At 44.9% G+C, this 22,444-nt stretch overlaps 1 protein-coding gene and 1 long non-coding RNA gene across 3 annotated transcripts in view; one reads left to right on the plus strand and one right to left on the minus strand.

The window, feature by feature from the left end:
- The window catches only part of LOC144258970 (inosine-uridine preferring nucleoside hydrolase-like), a 29,279-nt gene extending 25,701 nt beyond the window's left edge, over positions 1 to 3,578 (plus strand). For both annotated transcript variants that reach the window (XM_077807115.1, XM_077807116.1), the window contains 3 exons: positions 588 to 699; positions 1,336 to 1,472; positions 1,731 to 3,578. In XM_077807115.1, coding sequence (XP_077663241.1) covers positions 588 to 699; positions 1,336 to 1,472; positions 1,731 to 2,081 — 600 coding nt within the window. In that variant the 3' untranslated portion in view covers positions 2,082 to 3,578. The remainder of the gene's footprint in view (positions 1 to 587; positions 700 to 1,335; positions 1,473 to 1,730) is intronic.
- A 3,529-nt stretch (positions 3,579 to 7,107) lies between these two features.
- Positions 7,108 to 20,498, minus strand: LOC144258971 (uncharacterized). Its single transcript, XR_013344813.1, has 4 exons — positions 19,582 to 20,498; positions 16,245 to 16,382; positions 15,644 to 15,877; positions 7,108 to 7,454 (listed from the first exon to the last, which is right to left on the minus strand). It is a non-coding gene; the product is annotated as an uncharacterized LOC144258971 (long non-coding RNA).
- Positions 20,499 to 22,444: the final 1,946 nt, after the last annotated feature.

Raw genomic sequence — 22,444 nt, forward strand, 5'->3', positions numbered from 1 at the left:
ATCTTGCCTCCAGTCCTCAAAAGTATCTTAACTAATTTATGTCGTAATGATGGAGGTACATTTTTTTCTCTTAATTGCCAGGTTCTAAACTGTGTCATGTTTCAATGATAAACACCACCTTGAATTTGCACTCAGAACAGATATGAAGCCAGTATAACCTCTGGAGCCCAGGCACAGTGTGCTCATATCAACTCACTACACCTAGCCTCATTCTGGACTAGCTGCAGCTTCTGAGTGGTCTTTATAGATAGCTCCCGGTAGAGTTTTTATTGCAGTATTCCAATAAAAGCAAGAAAAGACTGTAATGTCTTGAACAACTACATATGAAAAAAGAAGTATGTGACTTCTATGGGATTCCCAGACATCTGCAGTGAGAGTTCCAAAAAACCCCAACATAGCTAATACTTCTGGCAAGTGGGAGAATTAATCCACCAGAAGATGAAGTCACAGAGATGGAGTGTTGCTTTAACAGAACTGTAAACAAATGTTTAAAACAAGGCACTGAGAAAAATGTGATCTGGGGTCTCTCTTGGTTTGTTTTCATTGGAGTAACAGGTACAGAGAAGCATTTTGTTTATGTTTTGTAGATTTCTCTAGTTGCCACTGGTCCTTTGACTAATCTAGCTTTGGCAGTGAAATTGGATCCAACATTTCCTATGAAGCTTAAAAATATGTTCATCATGGGAGGAAATGTAGAATGTAAGTCATTTACAAAATGATCAGTAGGCAAACATTTGAACTAATAACTCCAGTATGTTTATTCAGAAGCTGTGTGGTCTTTTGTATAAGATTGCTAGACTGCATGCATTTATGTATTAGATTAAGTATGGGAAATCATAGAATCATAGAATACCAGGGTTGGAAGGGACCTCAGGAGGTCATCTAGTCCTGCTGCTCAAAGCAGGGCCAATCCCCAATTTTTGCCCCAGATTCCAAATGGCCCCCTCCAGGATTGAACTCACAACCCTGGGTTTAGCAGGCCAATGCTCAAACCACTGAGCTATCCCTCCCCCCAAATGAGATGGTGTAGTTGTGAATGTTGCCATAATATGTGATTTCCTTGATATTTAGTAATCGCACTCACAGTTAATACCTTTTAACGACCTTAACTTGAAGTTAAATCTTTGTTGGAATTTTATAAGAAGATAAATTTATGATAGTATTTTAATGCTAAAAATATGGTGTATTTTGGACATGTTCTTTTTTGTGTTATGATTTTTTGCTAAGCAAAATGAACAAGGTGCACTAAATACTGTAAGTTTTGGTACTGAAAAGTAAAATGATTGAAGAAAATAAGCAAATATACTGAACAGTTATTTTTTCGGTTTTTGTTAGCCAGAGGAAATACTACGATCTGTGGAGAATTCAATTTTGCAACTGATCCAGAAGCTGCTTATGTTGTCTTAAATGAGTTCACTTGCCCTACTTATATTGCATCATGGGAATTTACATGTCACAATTCTTTGTCTTGGGTAAGATACCAAATGTTTAATGTTAAAGGTAAATCTGGTGAAACTCAGTCTGCATGGGTATGTCCAAATGGATCAGATTACAGGACTGGGTCCTAAATCAGAGCTCCCTGAATTTGAATGTAAAAATAACTGTATCTAAACCTGTGTACATGCTCTAATGCTGGGTAGTCTTGACTTAATTGCAAAAGGAGGCATGAAGCTATATCCCAATGTTTCTCTTCATTTTTTAATTGCCAACATTATTCTTTTGGTTTGCAGGAATTCTATCGTGAGTGGGTTAATCAGGACACCAAAAAAGCTAAATTCATGGAGAAAATATCTGCTCACAGCATAAAATTCACAGAGTCAAAACACGAAAATACAGGCAACATGTTATGGACTTCAGGATTCGTGTCTTGTGATTCCTATGCTATGGCTGCTGCAATTGACGAGAGCTTTGTCACAAAAGCCATAGAAGTTGCTGTAAGTGTGGAGCTGAATGGCTCACTAACTAGAGGAATGATGGTAATGGATATGACCGGTCTTCTTAAGAAGAAAAATAAAGCTTTTGTCATTAATAAGTGTGATTTAGAGAAGTTCAAGAAACTTCTCATTGCTGCTTTAAAATAACATTTGGCTGTCTGATAAATTTCCCAATCTTGTTAATTTTGAACTGTAACTGTAAGTCTCATTACAGTGGTACAGATAACTTTAGATTCATAGCTACTATCAGACAACATAAAACTATTTTTAGTTAATAGCTTTCTCTTATGTCAGGTTTCCAACAAAGTGCATTCAAGTGAATATGAAAAGGACCCATTTAAATCTACAATAGTGAGAGAATTCAAAGTGCAAGTTAAAATGGCAGCCTAATTGTTAGATAACTCTGCATGCACTTATTACCTGGTAGGCTAGTACTCTAGTTTAGCATGTAAATACTTAACTTACCCAAGTTTCAAAAAATGCATTTACTCGGTAGACAGAAACAGCAATAAAAGAGCATTGAAATCTAGAATATGCATATAAATTATGATCTGTCATCAGTTTGTAAGATGGAGAAGATAGACTGTTCTAATTCCCACTGCTTTATTATTACGGAAAAACAAGCCAATTTTTACTTAGAGAATCTAGATTAAGGATTTGTAAAGTATTATTTAAAAGCCACTTTAAGATCCAGGAGCTCAACATATATTGATAAAATTTAAAACACGTAAAAAGGGAAGATGTAGAGGAATTTGAAGGACCATGGTCATGGGAAACAAAACTGTTTAACTTCAGGTTACTAATTTTAAAATCGTCAAGAAATGTAGTGAATGAAAGTTTATCATCTTATATTTGTTATGTATCTTATTTAAAGTGGGTTTGTAACCTGAGTCCAGTTTACATAAGAAAAAAGTATCAGGGGGTAGCCGTGTTAGTCTGTATCCACAAAAAGAACAAGGAGTCTGGTGGCACCTTAAAGACTAACAGATTTATTTGGGCATAAGCTTTCGTGGGTAAAAAACCACTTCTTCAGAGGCGTCTGAAGCTCTCCAGCAATTAGAAACTAAACAATAGCAACTTGTTAATGTAGGACCTGGACTGAATATGTCTTAGTTTGCATGCTCTAAGGCTATGATTCAGTGTGCGTACATGTGTAAGCACATGTTTGGTAAGCATATGTGTAACATAGTCAATTGAACCACTGACATAATTTTAGTTACAAACATGCTTAAGTACTTTCTGTAATCGTGCCTTAATACTGGTACAGCAGCCGCAATTAGCTAAATCTATTCCTAGAGCTGTGTAACAAATTAATAATTCTGCTGAAAGCAAAGAGATAATAAAAGAATACGAATTCATACCCTTTAGGTAGGGGGAAATCAAATCTGTTTGTCAAACAGGAACAAAAACAATAGGAAATTTGTTGGGTGGTTAAACTTTTAACAAGAAACACAAAGAATAACTTAAAAATATTCACACTTACATCTGAACTATTGTTGCTGTTTCTGTTTATATTACAGTAATGGCAAATATTCAGAAATCATCCTACTGTAACTTTAACTTGACATTTTTTGACATTTGCTACTTGTATTTTTATATATAATTCATATGATTCTTTAAGAATACTGCATATGTTTGATATCACTAATCAGTATGTTAATTACATTTTGTATTAGTATAAGAAGCATGTATGATTTTGGAAGTAAAGAAAAATATTAAATACCTGCCTGTGTTCTTTCCAACTGCTAATTTTAATTTGCTACTTGGAAAATCCTGAATGTGCAAAATGGGAAATGAAATAAATGAGTTATTTCATGCATTAGGAAAGATCCATGCTCCTCATCATGAGTCTTGTGGTTATCCCTGTTATAACTTATTCTTGCTCTCCCTGGTAATGATTTCAACATGAGGCATAATTTCCTGGGGTGGATTTCTCTAAAAGTAGGTGGGTAATCTGTGAAATTTTAGACCTTGCTAGTTTTTATGCCCTTTGAATTTTCTTTGTAGTTGTTGCTGTTATTTTCGCACGGTTTTAAATGAAAGCCTTTGAAATTGGGCTCTGGCTGAAGTTTTCCCTTGGCAGTTGTGCTTTTCATTGTTGTCTGATTATCTCTTATAAAACATTGTCTGTCTACACAAAACTTGGTAGGTCAGAATGCTAGCAAGAAACGGTTGCAAGAAGGAGGCTGTTCTTTTTTCTTCGTTGTTGAATTTAGAGTCACTTCTAGCCATTATTCATGCCCATAACTGAAAGTTTATGCACTGTGCATGCAATCCTAATTGGTTGATGGAGTCAGTGGAGAGGCGGCACACATTAAATGTACAGCGGGTACTACATTTCTCTTGTCGGAGTCTATTCTACAACAGAGAAGGGATTCATGTACATCAGTAGCTGCACTTCTTACTCCCCACAGGTCCCCACTCACATTGCTTAAATCCCCTGTCATGACCTGGCCTGCTTTCCTCCTCTGGACCGACTCCAATCTGTTGTTAGTGGACACAGTCGCTAGATCTCATGTGCTTCTAAGCCCTCCTAGCTCAGGGTCTCTCAGGCACACTTCCATATGCAGTCACTGAATCTGACACCTTTCTTGGGTAGTGGATCTTGAAGTCTGGCCTTTTCAGACCATGGAATTAGTGCCACAACCCTGCCAAACTCCCAGTTGCTTAGAGACATTCTCTCCCCACTGCCCCAAGTCCACCTGGCTATGGAAGCTCTGGTTTCTAGTTAAATCCTTCAGGAACAGTGTGACAGGAAAGCAAGGAACAAAGCCTTAGCAACAACCTACACTTTACTCTTAACAAAGCACGCTAGAGAGTTACAGATCTTTGGAAAAACAAAATACTGAATGCAGTCCCCCAAACGTGATCTCACTCTTTCTGTAACTCGTAGGTTTGGTCAGAGTCCTTAGGCTCAGCCTTCAAAGCCTGGCCTTTCTTGCATGTTGTGATGGTTTGGTCTTGCTGACCTTGCTTAGAGAAGTACTCCTCTTTTAAAGCAGGCTCTGTCCCCCTTTTGGCCACGTACTACTTCTGGGGAAGTTTTGGGTTTTAGTTGTCTCCCCCCCGCCCCCCAACAACTTCTATGTGGAGTCATTCAAAAGCAACAGTCCTTCTGATATTAAACCCATTGTTCTTTGAGTGCTTGCTCATGTCGATTCCATTCTAAGCTTGTGCACGTCCAGTTGCCTTAATGGTATCCGTAAGGTCAGCTGTAGCACCCTCTTGAGTGCTGCGCCCATGAGCCGGTATATTAGGCGCCGCCAGCCCTGTGACCTCTCAGTTCCTTCTTACTGTGTGTAATGGTCGGTTAGAGTGCATTGTCTCGCATTGCAAGAGCATTAGCTGTTAGGTAATAACAGCTATTTTTACCTCTTTTGTGTATAGTTCTTAGGTACTTAGCCATTAGTTTAAGAGTTAGTTGTTAGTTTAGTAGCAGAGTCCCGGATTGGACTTTGCCCCGGAGCGGGGCATGCCTCATTTCCTGGGCTTCAAACCATGTTAGTCATGCAACAGGCTGATTCCTATTAGTGACCCCCATGACAGCTGTTTGAAGTGCTTGAGGGAGTCCCAAATGAAGGACAAGTGCAGGATTTGTAAGAACTTTTGCCCTAGAGCCCAGAAGGAGCGGAATATCCGTTTGAGGGCCCTCCTCATGGAGGCTGAGCTTTGTCCAGCGTTGGAGCCCTCTCATTTGGACTCCACTCCTAGCACTTGAGCATTGGTGCGGAATGCACTACTGGCACCGGTCACAGTCCAGCATTGTTCCCCCTTGCCAATGCCCAAGAAGCAGCAGCAGAAGGGCTCCCCGGCACCACCTAAGGAAGGGAAGAGAGCCTTGGGCAAAGAACCTATGTCAGGCCATGTGCACACCCCAGAGCTCCAGGGGGGTACTGCTGCGGTTGGACCCCCACGCCCAGCCAGGGATCCAACTCCCAGGAGCAGCAGGGGACCCTGGCTCCTCCTAGGGCCTTCGTTGCCTAAAAATCTAGTGGGCCGGCCAACACTGCAGATGCGCCAAATGCCAGACTTGGCAAAGGCCCTACCGTCTAAGGACAAGCCAGTCATGGGACCGCCCAAAAGGCAGTGGAACACTAACACAGGGTTAGGTCCCTATCACCACAGCCTAGGACCCTGGCCCTGCAACCCCATTCTCCGGGCAGAAGGCCCCAGTGCTGCACTCTCCTTCTGTAAGGCATGGAATGCCAGTGTCGAGGCACCGGTCCCTGTACTCGCAGTACTGGTGAACCTCCCGCCAGAGATCACCATGGTGCAAGTCACTATCACCGAGACGATCTCCCAGGCATCAGTCTCCACCAGTGCAGGACTGCTCCGCATCGTGGCACTGGTCATCACCACCCCGGTACTGCTTGTCGGGCAGGCATCGATCCTTGCCCTCTACACGCCGGTGTCCGACAAGGGTCAGTTGGCAGACACAGGCTTCCACATCTCTGCCCTCATCGCCGGAAGGGGAATGGTCTGGTTCAGAGCAGGAGTTCAGGCCCTCGCCAAGAAAGGGTGAATCACCGCTGACCCGCGAGACTGGCACGGCATCCGTGGCGGCAGCATGGCAGCAAGGACAGTGGCCTATTCAATGGCCTTATTTGAATCCTTGGGGCATACCGATGATGCCAGTCCTGTACTCCCACCACTCCTCCCTCGCCACCTCGGACAAACCACCCAAGGCACTGCTGGCACCGGGGCAGAGCACAATGCGGAATCCGACGTGGGGGAAGCACAGCAGGCTCTAATGGCTATGGAGCCATCACTAAAAAGGAAAGGGGAACCTGCCCCTCCCCTTGTGATGCCATTGTCCTCTTCGCTGCCAGACAAAGTGGTGGTGGGCCCTCCCAGACTTAAGATCACAAAGTCGCTGTGGCAGACCCCCTCTTCTATTCCACCCACTTCTAAGAAGGCGGAAAAGAAGTATTAAGTCCCTGCAAAGGGATTTGAATACCTTTATACGCACCCTTCAGCTGGTTGTGTCTGCTGTTAATGAGAGGGCCAGGTAAGTGGCACGCTAAAGACGACGTATTTGGCAGAAATATTTATTCAATGGCCAGCCTGCAATTTCGGATGTCTAACCACCAGGCTTTGTTGGGCAGGTGCAATTTTAATCTGTGGGGCTCCCTTGGTAAGTTCAAGGAGGTCCTCCCACAGGATCGAGCTCAGGAGTTCGTCGCTTTAGTGGAGGGAAGGCACAGTGCTAGCCAAAGGTGCCCTCCAGATGGCCTGGGACATGACGGATTTGGTGGCCAGCGTTGTTGCCTCTGCGGTCGTAACGAGGCGCAGCTCTTGGTTGCAGTCTTGGTTATCCCAGGAGATGCAGTTCACTCTGCAGGACCTCCCATTTGAGGGAACTGGGCTCTTTTCCAAGCTCATGGATGCATGGCTGCACGATCTGAAAGACTCCTGTGCCACCTTCCACTCTCTGGGCCTTCATGCTCCTCAGCAGGCCAGGAAGTACTTCTGTCCTCCGCCTCCTCTGCCTAGGTCCTGCAGAACTTTCTGGCTGAGCACCTATAGAAAAAAGGGAAAGAGGCAAGGGTTTAAACAATGACACCCCTCATCTTCCCATTCATCTGCTCAGCCCAGCCCAGCCCTTCCAGAAACCAGGAAAGCCAGAAACAGGCATTTTGAGGGTGAGCTCAAGGACGACACCCAGTCACATCCCAAGATCTACCTTCCTACTCTTTCCTCAACCACCCATGTCCCTTCCAGTTGGCCTGGTCACGACTGACCTCAGACCGTTGGGTGCTCAACGTAATATCCTCTGGCTATACCCTGCACTGTATGTAAGGGAGCAGTACGATTGCTCAGAGCTCCAGTATGAAACTTGAGAAAAGCCTGTTGAGAGTCTTTGGGTTAAGTTTAGAGGTGAGTGTAACAAGGATCACCAGACCAGGAGGATGAGGTAGATGAGGCTTTCTTCAGACAACTAACAAAAGTTTCCAGATCACAGGCCTTGATTCTCATGGGGAACTTCAATCATCCTGACATATGCTGGGAGAACAATACAGCAGTGCACAGTCAATCCAGGAAGTTTTTGGAGAACATTGGGGACGACTTCCTGGTGCAGATACTGGAGGAACCAACTAGGGGTCGTGCTCCTCTTGACTTACTGTTCACAAACAGGGAAGAATTGGTAGAGGAAGTAGAAGTGGGTGGCAACCTGGGCAGCAGTGACCATGAGATGGTCGAGTTCAGGATCCTGACAAAAGGAAGAAAGGAGAGCAGCAGAATACGGACCCTAGACTTCAGAAAAGCAGACTTTGATTCCCTCAGGGAATTGATGGGCAGGATCCCCTGGGAGGCTAATATGAGGGGGAAAGGAGTCCAGGAGAGCAGATTGAGGTAAGTGATTATTCCCCTCTATTCTGCACTGGTGAGGCCATATCTGGAGTATTGTGTCCAGTTTTGGGACCCCCACTACAGAAAGGATGTGGAGAAACTGGAGAGAGTCCAGTAGAGGGCAACAAAAATTATTAGGGGGCTGGGCTGAGGAACATGATTTATGAGGAGAGGCTGAGGGAACTGGACTTATTTAATCTGCAGAAAAGAAGAGTGAGGGGGATTTGATAGCAGCAACTACCTAAAGGGGGGTTGCAAAGAGGATGGAGCTCAGCTGTTCTCAGTGGTGGCAGATGACAGAACAAGGAGCAATGGTCTCAAGTTGCAGTGGGGGAAGTTTAGGTTGGATATTAAAACTATTAAAACTATTTCACTAGGAGGATGGTGAAGCACTGGAATGGGTTACCTAGGGAGGTGGTGGAATCTTGGAGGTTTTTAAGCCCTGGTTTGACAAAGCCCTGTCTGGGACAGTTTAGTTGGCGTTTGTCCTGCTTTGAGCAGGGGGTTAGACTAGATAACTGTAATGGTCCCTTGCTCTCCTGTGGGGAGGGAGGCTAGCCACTCAGTCCAGTCCACAGGACCGTCAGGAGCCCACAATAGGGCTGGATGACCAATAGTCACTGTCAGGCTTTAGCATGGGTTTGGGTTGTTCAAGCTGCCAGCCCTTAAACAGAGTCTATACCAGGGGCCTGGGCTTGAGGAGTCTCAGGCAGCCAGCAACAAAACAGTCTATCGGGGCTGGCTTTAGCCTGGGCGGTGCTCAGGCAGCCAGCAAACAAACAGTCTATAAGGGAGCTGGTAAGGAAGGCGCTTTCTTCAGGGCTAGAGCTTCCCTGCACAGTGTAGGGAGTCAGCCACCCCAGGGTGCGGTGGCAGGGGGACGCGGGCCCACCCTGAGTCCCAGTCCAGGGCCCTGGTTGGGGCAGGATTGGCTCCCCCTGCATCGGCGGGGATCCAGCCGCAACACGCCGACTGAGCCACACCTGGTTTGGCAGCCGATTGCTCCATAGGTGCTCCTGGGCCACTTCCTGCTTCCCCAGGGGTTGGTACCGGTGGCCTCCAGTCCTCTTCCGGCTCCTCGGGGTACACGGTGGCAAGCACTCCGGGCCAGTCCTCAGTGGCGTCTGGGATCTGGACCAGCCAGGCATAGGTTCCCCTCTGGGATGTGGCAGAGCGTCCTTCTCCGCAGGCTCTGCTCCAGCTGTGCTGCAGGGCTGGCCTTTTATACTTCCAGCCACGCCCCAGTACTTCAGGTGTGGGGGACAGGGCACTCTAGGCTCCGCCCTCCAAGGGAAGTGTAATGATCCCTCGCTTTCCTGTTCGGAGGGGGGCCACTCAGTCCCACTACAATGACCTCCTGAGGTCTCCTCCACCCTAATCTTCTATGATACAGTACCTGGCTTGGCCTCGCCAGCACTGGTTCGGCACGCTGCTGGACCTCTCAGTGGCTGCTCTGTTACAGCTACCACTCCAGTCAGACCTGCTGTTCCAGAACCACGGCAGTCTTCTGCACCCGAACCTGGTGGCGCTGCACCTGAACGTGTGGCTGCTGCATGGTTAAGTGCCGGGGTCCAACAGGTCTGGTTGGACAGCAGAAAGACGTCTACCAGAATGACCTACCTGGCCAAATGGAAGTGGTTCACATATTCAACCTTGGAAAAAGGCGTTCGGGCGGGCCTTACTGTAGTTGATCCTCGATACCTTTTGCATCTCAAGCTCCAAGGCCTGTCCCTTTCATCTGTTAAAGTCCACTTGGCTGCTATTTCAGCCTTCCATCCTCTGCTCCAGGGCAAGTTGGTTTTTGCTCAGAACATAACGGTCAGGTTCCTCAAAGGCCTTGAACGTCTCTACCCACACATCTGTTTGCAATTTGATATAGATGTCATCTCAATCTGTCATGTCACCTCCTCCAAGCAAGCCTTAAAAAAACCTAGGAAACCTAATATACAAAAAAATTGTTGCAAAGCAGTTAAAAGTTCCTGCACACACACAATTTGCCTTTCATGGATCTACAAAAGTAAGGAAATGTGAAGTTAGGCTACCTAACAGTACTTACCTTCTACCTCTACACCTGAAAACTTACCATTACCAGAACTACCATTCAACACAGACCATTTACCACAACCATAAGGAGGTAGAGTTACGTTTACCTGACTTGCATCACCCCTTTAAGCCACCTTTCTGCACATACCCCTTTATCAAACTACCCTCTCTCAAACATCCGCAGCTACTAGTTTTGTGTGGAGATGGGGGACTCTGGTAAAAGAATATGTACAGACGGGTGATGTGGGGGTGGGGTGGGGTGGGAGGACAGAACTAAGGTTGCCGCGCATGGTCTGTGCTGTATGGTCGTTACGGCAACTGTGTGGTTTTGGGTAGAAGAGTAGAAGGCATGTATCATTAGGTGGCTTAACACGTCATTTTCCCGTTCGGTGGGGTTTGCTTCACAACACTTCTTTTCTGTATTAATTGTATGGTTACCTGACTCTCGAACTCAGTAGGAGTCTGGTCTGCATAGGAATTGCAAGATCAAGTCCTATTTAGCTACACGTTTGTGTAAAGTATGCATCATGTTGAGACTTATTTTAAATTAGTGTACTGTTTGTGACAATGGTTGCAAAAATTGTAGAGAACATTCCTCATGGGGTTTTGTAACTGTAAATTCTACTCATCTCTTCTAAAGGTCCTTTTAAAGAATCTCTTTACCACGCATTTGTGTGTGTCTGTGTTAAAATGACCTGGTAATTTCTTGGGATATTCTTTGTCTTCATTTATTTATGAAGTAATATTTTATCTGTAGTGATATAAGCTGCTTTCAGTAGGGTTGTGGTGGTAATTTTTTTGTTGGTACAAGAATCTCTGATTAGCCCTCCTAGATTTGGACCTTCAACAGTGAAGGAGAAACACTTTGAAAAATGAGTGACTAAAATCTGAATTCTGTTCACTGAAGATTTTCTGACCACTTACTCGAAAAGCATTAGAGAATTGGAGATGCAGCAAATTTGACCTTTTTTTCCTCTCCACTTGAGTTTTGGGTGTGGTGTTTCCTCCATGAGCTTCAGAGAAGACTGAATAATCTCATGTAATTAGATGCAGATTTCAGTTATTGGGCATTCTGAGATCAAAAGATATTTTGTGATTGTGCCGGCTCAGAAAAGAACAATTAAATTCGATATAACAAAAAGCAACTAACCAGCCGAGTAGGTAAGGAATATATTTTTGATGCTTTGCTCAATAACAATCTCTATATTAAAAGATCATGCCTATCTTTTTTATGGCATAGAGGCAAAAGCACAAAACTAAAACTAGTCAGCCACGAAACACTCCAAGACAGAAACCCCAAAGCACTTCAGTAACTTATTTCCTAATACCAAATTTTTAGGTCACTTCAGTTTTGGACACAGCAGCACATAAAGGAGGATTGTCAATACACTACATTCAAATATTCAGTTGATAATGTCAAATTACTTTGGAGATCATTGCAGCTAATCCATTTGTGGATAGAAAATTGGCAACCTTGCTGAGTGACACATTGTAAACAATTTTATTCCAACTTTTAAAAAAAAACCCTGTGTCAAAAGTGTTCCTGAAATCACCCTTGCTTATCTTTCAGAGCTAGCTAAATAATGGTTTACACTTAAATAGTGCATTGCATTTTCTAAGGTTTGTACATAATATACATTCACTAATCCTGGTAAGGTCTAAGATATTCAGGGCATTTTAATAATCCTAAAGAGGGTGAAGTGACAGGTGATTTACAGAGTCTCTGAAATTAGTGTAATATGGTTCAGTCATTTCACCAGCTGCATTTCAAAAGCATGTGGTTATTTTTTAAGTTTAAGATAACTACACAAAAATACTTTTACATAAAGTGATTTCAATTTAAAAATTTCTTTGGATATCAGCAGCTTTCTTGCAACTTGTTCATGACCAATACCTTTTAACTTTATTGAACTTTAATATGTTCACAGTAGTTTGTACTGTGAACATTTTAAATGCAAAAAAATTGTTAAAGCAGGACTTTAAGGTTGTGCACAGCCTTAACTCTGTATCATAACGTATGTGCGCTGGGGGCAATCTAACTATGTGATCACATACTATTTCCTAAATATTCTTAATCCTTTACATAGCATTGGAAATGTACACACTGTGATTTACAGACCAATGACGATACAGTCCCTGCCTTCCAAAGAGTTTACAATCAAAAATAGATATCATGGGACAACAGCTCAGGTAAGGAGTGTGTGATAGATTGACTAATTAAAAGGATTGGAGGGATTGCATGAAGAGCTAGGTTTACAGATGCCACAAGAGGACAGAAGAGGCATCTGGTGGCATTCCAGTATGGATTAATTAGAGGGAATTGGAAGCGAAAGCACAAATTTGGAAGTGGGAGGAGATGGAAAAAATATGTCAAAAGAATTGAGAGAAGTCTAGGCAGGAGAGAGTTAGGGGAAATGAGTGTAAAGAGGTAGTATGTTAGCAACTATAGGGTCTTGTGAGTATTACTAGCTCAAAGTTGATGTGATTTGAAACAGGAAGCCAAAGAGGAAGTTAAGGAGTGAGGTAATGTGGTGGAGCAGGGATGGGGAACCTACAGAATTTTCAATGAGCTTGAGTGGTGAGAGGTAGGGAGGCCAGATATGAGGTTACAGTAATCAAGGCTAAAGATGGGGTGGGGGAGAATATAGTAGTGATGACTTTAAGGAAAGAGTGGATTTTTGGAGATTAAAAAGGAGGAAGCTACAGGTCTTAGAGATTTGACATAATGGTTGATGAGAGCAGTCAAATGTGACAAGTTGTGAACCTGGATAATGAAGCTATTAATAGAGACAGAGATGGCAGGGGTAAAAGATTAAGAGGAAAAATAAGATAAGTTTTTGAGAGAGAGTTTGAGATAGTGGCTAGATATTCAAGAGGAGTTGTCAGTGAGACAGCTTGAAACCTGAGACTGGACAGAGAATAGGACAGGGCTATTAATAAGGTGTAGATATTAAATCCAATTTTATTTCCCCCCTAGTATTTACTTGACCTACTGTCATGTGAATACAAACTGCCTTGATGACACTAAGATTTTACCACGCGTTACCTAGCAAGGGGTGGTAACTCTTTTTTTCCCTAGTGTGAAGACAGACAGACACACACACACACACACAAGTATGTGCCAAATAAGATTAAGGGAGGGTTCTTTGAGTAGTGTCCCTATGGGTGCTCCACTTTAGGTGTGTCTGCGTCCCTGCACCTAGGATTGGAGATTTTCGGTAGCAGTGCCCGTTCAGGTCACACGTGCTCTCCCTGTCTCCCTCTGCGTTCTGCAGCTATATAGTGCTGTGCAGCCAAACCACCCTCAGTTCCTTCTCAACTGCCCTTGGCCTGAGACGGAGCCCTCCGCAGAGCCTGTTTGTAGTATCTCTAATGTTGTTGTTGTTATAGTGTAGTGTAGTGTTAGAGCTATACCCTCTCCCCTCTCATTTTATTTCTTTATTATTTAAAAAAAATATTTTCACTAAAGATTTGTTAATTATCCTTAGAGTAGTATAGTTGTTCTCCTCATACTCCTTCCTATTAGGGAAAGACAACTAAAAAAGAGGGGCATGCCAGGCTCCCCCGGGTTCAAACAGGGTTCCCCAGGAGGCTATTCCTGTCAGCGATGGACACTCATGGTGCATCCACTGTCTAGGAGAGGCACACATGCTTTAGAAAGGGTATGCATTGCCTCAAGCTCAAGGCATGCACCAAAAAAGCCAGGGATATCAAGTTAAAACTTATTATGATGGAGAGTTCACTTCGGCTGGCTTCTGACCCTGGCTTGGAGACCCACTTTGGGCAGCAATCCCCACCGACCCAGATGACAGCTTCAGAGGAACATTCCCTGCTAACTTTGCAGAGAAAGTCTCTGCATTCCTCGCAAATGGCTGCCAAGAAGCAGGCATCAAGTTTCCTACCAGGGAACCAGTTAAAAAGAAAAGATCCCCAGCATGCTCAATGACATCGGTACCGACAGGAGCACAGTTGAGTACCTTTGAGGCAGTGGGATCCTCCGGTACCACTGATGTTGGTAAAGCCAAGGAGGGCGGGCTTGGAAAGGAGTGGCAGAAATAGGCCTACCTCCTCTGTGACAGTACCAACAGAGCTGCTCAGACATGTTGCATTGATTAGATCAACACTGCAGCAGACTATGGCACCACCTACCAATCACTCAACAGAACGCAGAGTCCCCTCGGCACTGTCACCCGCTTCAACTGTAGCGGCACTGCCCCCAATATCTTCATTGGTACCGATGCCTATCCCGATACCGCAAGAATTTCATTTCCAGAATGACTTGCTCGTATCGAAGACACTGGAATCTCAGCTTCTCAGTACTGATATTGCCCTGGTATGGATCACACCCATAGTGCACTCGGTACCAACTCAACGCTACCAATCAGGTCAGTGCCCCTCCTCCTCCAGTGACATTTACTTCACATCAACGTACCACTCCCCACCTCATCAGGCAGTTAACAGATCACATCCATTTGTGCAAACAAGATACCAGCCTAGAGGTGACACACATGGGTAGTATGGACATACATTCATGCTACCACCCATGCCATTTCCACCACAATGGCCTTACTGGGATCTGTGAGCTGCATACTGGCAGCATTTTTTTAGGCCTCCTAGCATTCACAGAAAGACAATGAGATGCTCCCCATCAGCCTTGGTGGCTAGACTCCCGGATTCTCAGGACAAGACATTTGAGGAGCAGAATGAGAGGACTGATAAAGAAGCCACCCCAGCAACCAAAATTTCCTCATCCCCTCCAGGCGAGGCTGCCATGTCTCCTCCACTGACAACAGCCAATAATTTTAAACAATTTCAGAAACTTCAAGAGAATTGCTGACTCACTACAAATACCACTCAGAGAAGTTAGAGAGTGTCAACATAAATTGCTGGATATACTAGAAACATACATCAACCTTATCTAAAATTGCACTCCCATAAATGGACCCAGCTAAGGCCATCTGGCAGACACCTGCCACAAAAACATCCACAAGTAAAAGAGTGGACAAAAAGTACCATGTCCCCTCTAAGGACATGGATTTCTTATTCTTGCACCCTTCCCCGAATTGTTTGATGGTTGAAGCTGTGAATGAGCAGGGCAGACAATACCATACTAAAACTACCCCAAATGATAAAGATTGGAAGCGTTTAGGCCTATTTGGATTCAAAGCCTACTCATCACTGACTCTAGAATTGCCAATTATGAAGCCCTGATGTCCAAATATAATCATACCAACTCTTCAAAGCGGAATGAATTTATTGATTACATTCCTGATGACAAAAAAGAACAATTCCAGGCAATTATCTCTGAGGTTCACCTTCTGGCTAGGACAACTTTACAAGCTTCCTCGGATGCAGCTGATATAGCTGCATGATCCATTTCTACAGCTGTAGTAATGTGAAGGGTGTCATGGCTTCACCTCTCAGGGTTCCAAAAGAGGTACAGGATATTCCCTTTGAAGAATCCAAATTGTTTGCGGACAAGACGGATGAATCCCTCCGTTCCTTAAGAGATTCTAGGGCAATTCTTCGGTCTTTAAGTATCTACACACCTGTGTAAAAGAGAAAGCCAGGTAAATACCATTCTGCACAGTGATCGAGGCTTACTCCATACGTTCCTCCTCAGGGAAAATATGGCCCTCAAAGGAGGAGAGGGGCAAGAAAACGTAGGCCACCTCCATCTCAATCATCAACATCTCAACCATCCACTTCAAAGCAACAATTTTGAGAATTTGATCGAGGCCATGAGATGCCTCCCCCAGACCCAGGTGGTGCAACCACTAGAAAGTGTCCATCAGTTTGGCGACTGCCTGACCCTGTTCTACCCAATGTGGCAGAGTATCACCTCGGCCAAGTGGATGTTAGAAATTATCAAACAATGGATACTCAATTCAGTTTATATCCTTCCCTCCTACCTACCCTGTCTTCCCATCCTTCTTCAATGACCTTTCTCATGAACACCTTTTACGAGAGGAAGTAAACCACCTTCTACCCTTGGGTGCTGTAGAACCAGTTCCGATCCAGCACAGAGGGAGGGGGTTTTATTCCAACAATTACCTAATTCAGAAAAAGAACAATGGTTGGATATCCACCTTAAGCTTAAGAAAATTCAACAAATTCATGAAAGTACAACAATTCAGGATAGTCACGTTAGCAATAATAATCCCAGCACTGGACCAGGGAGAGTGGTTTTCGGTCATAGAATCATAGAATATCAGGGTTGGAAGGGACCTCAGGAGGTCATCTAGTCCAACTCCCTGCTCAAAGCAGGACCAATCCCCAATTTTTGCCCCAGATCCCTAAATGGCCCCCTCAAGGATTGAACTCACAACCCTGGGTTTAGCAGGCCAATGCTCAGACCACTGAGCTATCCCTTCCCCTCCAAGACGCATACTTTCATATTACCATCTGTCCATCCCACAGGAGATTCCTCAGATTTGCTCTGGGGCAGGACCACTACCAGTACAAAGTTTGGTGGTTGAAGCTGTGAATGAGCAGGGCAGACAATACCATACTAAAACTACCCCAAATGATAAAGATTGGAACCCCAGAGTGTTCTCCAAGGTCCTTGCGGTGGTGGCTGCGCACCTGTGAAAACAAGGAATTATGATATTCCCATACTTTGATAATTGCCTACTCAAAGCCCCCTCTTGAGATGGCACATTAATACCTATACAAAACACCGTGGACATAGATGACTCATGCCCCCCGATGCTGGGGGGGCACAATCTAAAGGGGAGAGCACATGACTGACCCACGTGTCTGATGAGGTTCAACAAGGACAAGTGCAGAGTCCTGCACTTAGGACGGAAGAATCCAATGCACCGCTACAGACTAGGGACTGAATGGCTAGGCAGCAGTTCTGCAGAAAAGGACCTAGGGGTTACAGTGGACGAGAAGCTGGATATGAGTCAACAGTGTGCCCTTGTTGCCAAGAAGGCCAATGGCATTTTGGGATGTATAAGTAGGGGCATTGCCAGCAGCTCGAGGGACGTGATCATTCCCCTCTATTCGACACTGGTGAGGCCTCATCTGGAGTACTGTGTCCAGTTTTGTGCCCCACACTACAGGAAGAATGTGGAAAAATTGGAAAGAGTCCAGTGGAGGGCAACAAAAATGATTAGGGGACTGGAACACATGAGTTATGAGGAGAGGCTGAGGGAACAGGGGATGTTTAGTCTATGGAAGAGAAGAAAGAGGGGGGGATTTGATAGCTGCTTTCAACTACCTGAAAGGGGGTTCCAAAGAGGATGGCTCTAGACTGTTCTCAGTGGTAGCAGATGACAGAACAAGGAGTAATGGTCTCAAGTTGCAGTGGGGAAGATTTAGGTTGGATATTAGGAAAAACTTTTTCACTAGGAGGGTGGTGAAACACTGGAATGCGTTACCTAGGGAGGTGGTGGAATATCCTTCCTTAGAAGTTTTTAAGGTCAGGCTTGACAAAGCCCTGGCTGGGATGATTTAATTGGGGATTGGTCCTGCTTTGAGCAGTGGGTTGGACTAGATGACCTCCTGAGGTCCCTTCCAACCCTGATATTCTATGGTTCTATGATACCTCTGCCCAGTGATCCACCTGCCCTGTGTCCAGCCTGGGGCCACCGCAGTCTCGCCGCCCACCAGAGTTACCTGCGGGAGGGGGTGCTCTCTTTCTCCCGATGCACCTCCCCCTGGCACATTCGGCCCCTGTCCCTGGCAGCCGGGCCTGGGCTGGGAGTGGGATGGGGCCACTCTGGGTCACTGGTCTGTGTGGCGGCTGCCTGAGAGAGAGCCTGTCTGGGGAGGAGGCAGCGTCAGGTTCTCCCTCCCACCAGGGCCTGGCTGCTGGGGACAGGCCGAGCGAGACTTGACAGGAGCCGGGGGAGGACTCAAGCTCGCTCGGCCCTTGTCCCCAGCAGCCAGGCCTGGGCGGTGGCATGGCCTGCTGCTGTTGCCTCACCAGCTGGGCTCTTGCAGGCAGCCGCCATGCTGCCCAGAGCAGTGACCCGGAACAGCCGGCATGAGAAGTGGCTGCTTCCTCCCCTTCAGCTCCCTGCTTGGGCCAAGCTGCTAGGGATGGGGGCTGAGTGTGCCGTGAGAGGGAAGGGGTGGGCAGGTGCAGCGGGAGAAGGCGAGAGCCCCTCTCCCCCCCCCACTCGGCAGGCCAAGCAAAAATTGTGGGGGGGGTTGACCCCACATCCCCCCCGCCCACGTCATCTATGACTGTGGACCTTGTCTTACGACTAGGCCTACAAATAAACACCCAGAAATCAACACTGACACCTGTACAACACCTAGAATTCACTGGGGACTACCTCAATGCAGAGGAGGCCAAAGCCTCCTTAGCAACACACAGATTTACCACCCTAATCAATTTGATGTCCACAGACATCAGCCAGAACATGCTTACAACTACTAGGACATATGGCAGCGACCATCTTTGTTATAAGACATGCCAGAGTATATATGCGTTGCCTTCGGGGTGGCTCAGGACAATATACGTTCTGCACAGACACAACTTGAACAAGTCTCTCTCTGTGTCAGTCACAATCAAAAGCTCACTAGACTGGTAGACAAAGCCCCACAATGTGTGTGGTGGAGTTCCTTTCACACAACCACCACCATCACTAATACTGACAATGGATGCATCTCTGCTGGGTTGGGGAACACACTTTCAGGACTACATAGTACAGGGCAAGTGGTCCCCTTCAGAGTCGATGTTACACATCAATCTACTGGAGCTGGGAGCAGTCCAGAATGCATGTTCACACTTTACTACTAATCAGAAACAATAACTTAATGACAGATAACATCACTTGTGTGATTTACATAAACTAACAAGGGGGAGTAAGGTCACCACCCTGTGTGCCGAAGCTCTGAATGATAGATTTGGTGCATTCACCACAGGGTCAACATCTCAGCTACTTGCCTACCAGGATGTCAAAACACCACAGCAGATGAACTAAGCAGGAAATTCTCACAGGAACATAAATGGGAAATAGACACTATGATCCTACACAAAATATTCAGATGTTGGGGATCCCAAGCATAGATCTTTTTGCCATGATTGGGAACAGCAAGTGCCCACAATGCTGCTCAAGAGCAGGACTGGGTCATTAATTGCTGGGGGATGCCCTCTTTATCAAATGAGATGCATATCTGCTATATGCCTTTCATGCCAATCCTATTAATACACAAAGTAATGCCCAAAATAAAAGAAGAAAAAGCCAGCGTCATCTTGATAACCCCAACATGACCCAGACAAACATAGTTCCATTACCTCTTATGGATGGTGGTATGCCCACCAGTCATTCTTCACCCAGTTCCACATCTCCTGTCTCAGATGCAGGCCAAATGCACCATCCGAACCTTAAGATTCTCCATGTGAAAGCATGGGTCCAGAGTATCAAAGTGACCTGTTCTCAAGATGTAAAGGAGATGCTATTAAATAGCAGAAGATCAACTACGCAATATATTTACTTGCACAAATGGAAGTGATTCCAGACCTGGTGTGACAATAGACATGCCACAGCTGCAACCTCTCCCTTGCCACTGGTACTGGGCTACATCCTAGAGCTAAAAAAGTCAGGACAGTCCTGAAGTTCAATTAGAGTACATCTCACGTCCCTTATGGCCTTCCACCACAAGATTGATAAGCGCTCAGTATTCACCCATCCTATAACAAAAAGATTTCTCAGAGGTATTCGAAACCTCTACCACGAAGTATAAGATCCCACTCCACCTTTGGACCTTAACCTAGTGCTACGATGCCTCACTGGTCCCCTGTCAGAGCCCATGGCGACTTGCTTACTCATACATCTATCTATGAAGACTCCCTTTCATGCTTGAAGAGTGGGGGAAATAGGTGCTCTCAGGGCATACCCCTCTTCACAATTTTCTTCAAAGATAAAGTCCTATTAAGACCACATCCAAAGTTCCTACCTAAAATACTTAAGTCATTCCACGTGAATCAGCCTATTCGTCTGTCATTATTCTTCCCTAGACTGCCTGGGAATAAAAGGGAGGCCACGTTCCACACACTAGACATTAGAAGGGTGTTAGCCTTCTATCGCAAAAGAACCAAACCCAAAGTTACCAAGATTATTCCTTTCTATTATAGAGAGATCGAAGGTATCAGCCATACAAAACAATGACTTTTGAAATGTGGATTTCTGGTTGTATTAACCTTTGCTATCATCAGAATAATTTGCACACCCGCCCCCCCCCCCCCCATCGGACTTGAACATGCTCAACATGATCGCTTTACACCTCTATAACTTTCCTGAACAATGTACCAATCACAGACATTTGTAAAGCAGTGACTTGGGCTCTGCTCACACATTCATGGAGCACTACACCATTGTGCGGGACTCATCATCCGATGCTTCATTAGGATTGACTGTTTTAACATCACTAACTAATCCAACTCCGCAGCCCCATCCTTCCAATGAGAGGCACTGCTCTACAGTCACCGAAAGTGGAGCACCCATAGGGACACTACTTGAAGAAGAAGGGACGATTATTCACCCTGTGCAGTAACAGGTTCTTTGAGATGTGTCTCTCTCTGGGTGCTTCACTAGCCACCCTCCTCTCAACTACTTCAGAGTTTCAGACATAAACTCTACGGTAGAGAAGGAACTGAGGGCAGTTTGGCCACACAGTGCTAGATAGCTGCTGAACACAGCATGAGACAGGGAGAGTGCATTTGTGGGCCAAATGAGCACTGCTACCAAAAATCTCCAATCCTAGGCGCAGGGATGCAGACACATCTAAAGAGGAGCACTCATAAGGACACACATCTCAAAGAACCTGTTACAGCACAGATGAGTAACCTTCTCTTCCCTCCAATGCCTATGTGTCCTTTAAAGCACTAGGGTATGAGAGCTACAGGATATCATGGAGGAGAGAGGGAGCAAAGAAAACAGGCATGGAAGATGTAGTTTTCTAAAGGAGCCAGTGCTCCTGCATCTGACCCCCAGTCTATCTGGAGAGAGACCATTGCTTCTAGGCTGATATAATAAAATTATACTCTACCATGTATTTCCCTGGTGCATCTAACTCTAGATCATAATGGCATCTGTATCTGATGGAGCTCGCAGATACCTTGTTGGTGATGGTGGTGAAACACCCCAGACTTGTCGTCCTAGGATATTTTAATATGCATATTGACAAGTCCACAGATGCAAAAGTCCAAAAATTTGTCTCCTCACTTGTCTCCTTAAAACTTGTACAGGGCATCTCTAGTCCAACCTACAAAGCCAATCACGCCATGTACCTGGTTTTCAGCCTAGATATAAAAAAATAAAAAATGAAGAGACAGACCTTTAAGGTTAGTAAGCTTTTTTCATTTATTTGTGATTTAATATGTAACTTAATTTTCTTGGCAGAAAAGAGAGGGAGCAAAAGGAGGTGAGTTCTCTCTGTGCCCTGGAGATAGTCACCCTTCAGGCTGAATGTTGTTTTTTGGGAGGATGGGGGAGAAAAATGGCTGAATTCCTTTTTCTGTAATGTTAATCTATGAATGAATGATGTTAGATCCACTTCTGTTTAGCTGTGTTTGTCTAGTTCTGTGTTCTTAATGCTGTTTGTGGAGCTAATGTCCCACATCTCACTATCTTACTAAAGTACACTGAAAAGTTTCCACATGTTTGGGCATGATTATGCCACTTCCTAATTTCAGATTCTGGGACTCCTTTCAGTTATTTAACACTGCCTTCCGCCCCTGTGATCACTAATCCTGTATGCATGATCCCTTCTCCAAAGTTATTCTTATAGCTTGGAACTCTTTCTCATTGTTCTCTAGAGCTACTTGGTCATTTTTTTCTATACGCTTAATTTTTTCCCTCTTTTTCTGGAAGGGAAGTTCATCCACCTCTCTTCTTCAAACACATCAGCTTATGATCATACAGTGAACTACATAAACCCAAGAGAATGATTGTAGGGGTTATGCAGTTCACTGTGCAGATATATGCAGGCACTTATCTTGTTTGTGTGTGTGCATGTGTGTGTATATATATACACACATACATAAAAGAAAATTCATGACCATCCATGAACTGTAGTTGTCCAATGTGCTATGACCAGAATATGATATTGAGTCTTACTATAATAATATTTAGCTCATGTATAGTGCTGCTCATCCA

Source organism: Eretmochelys imbricata, chromosome 1 (assembly GCF_965152235.1).
Source record: "Eretmochelys imbricata isolate rEreImb1 chromosome 1, rEreImb1.hap1, whole genome shotgun sequence".
NCBI lineage: Eukaryota > Metazoa > Chordata > Testudines > Cheloniidae > Eretmochelys > Eretmochelys imbricata.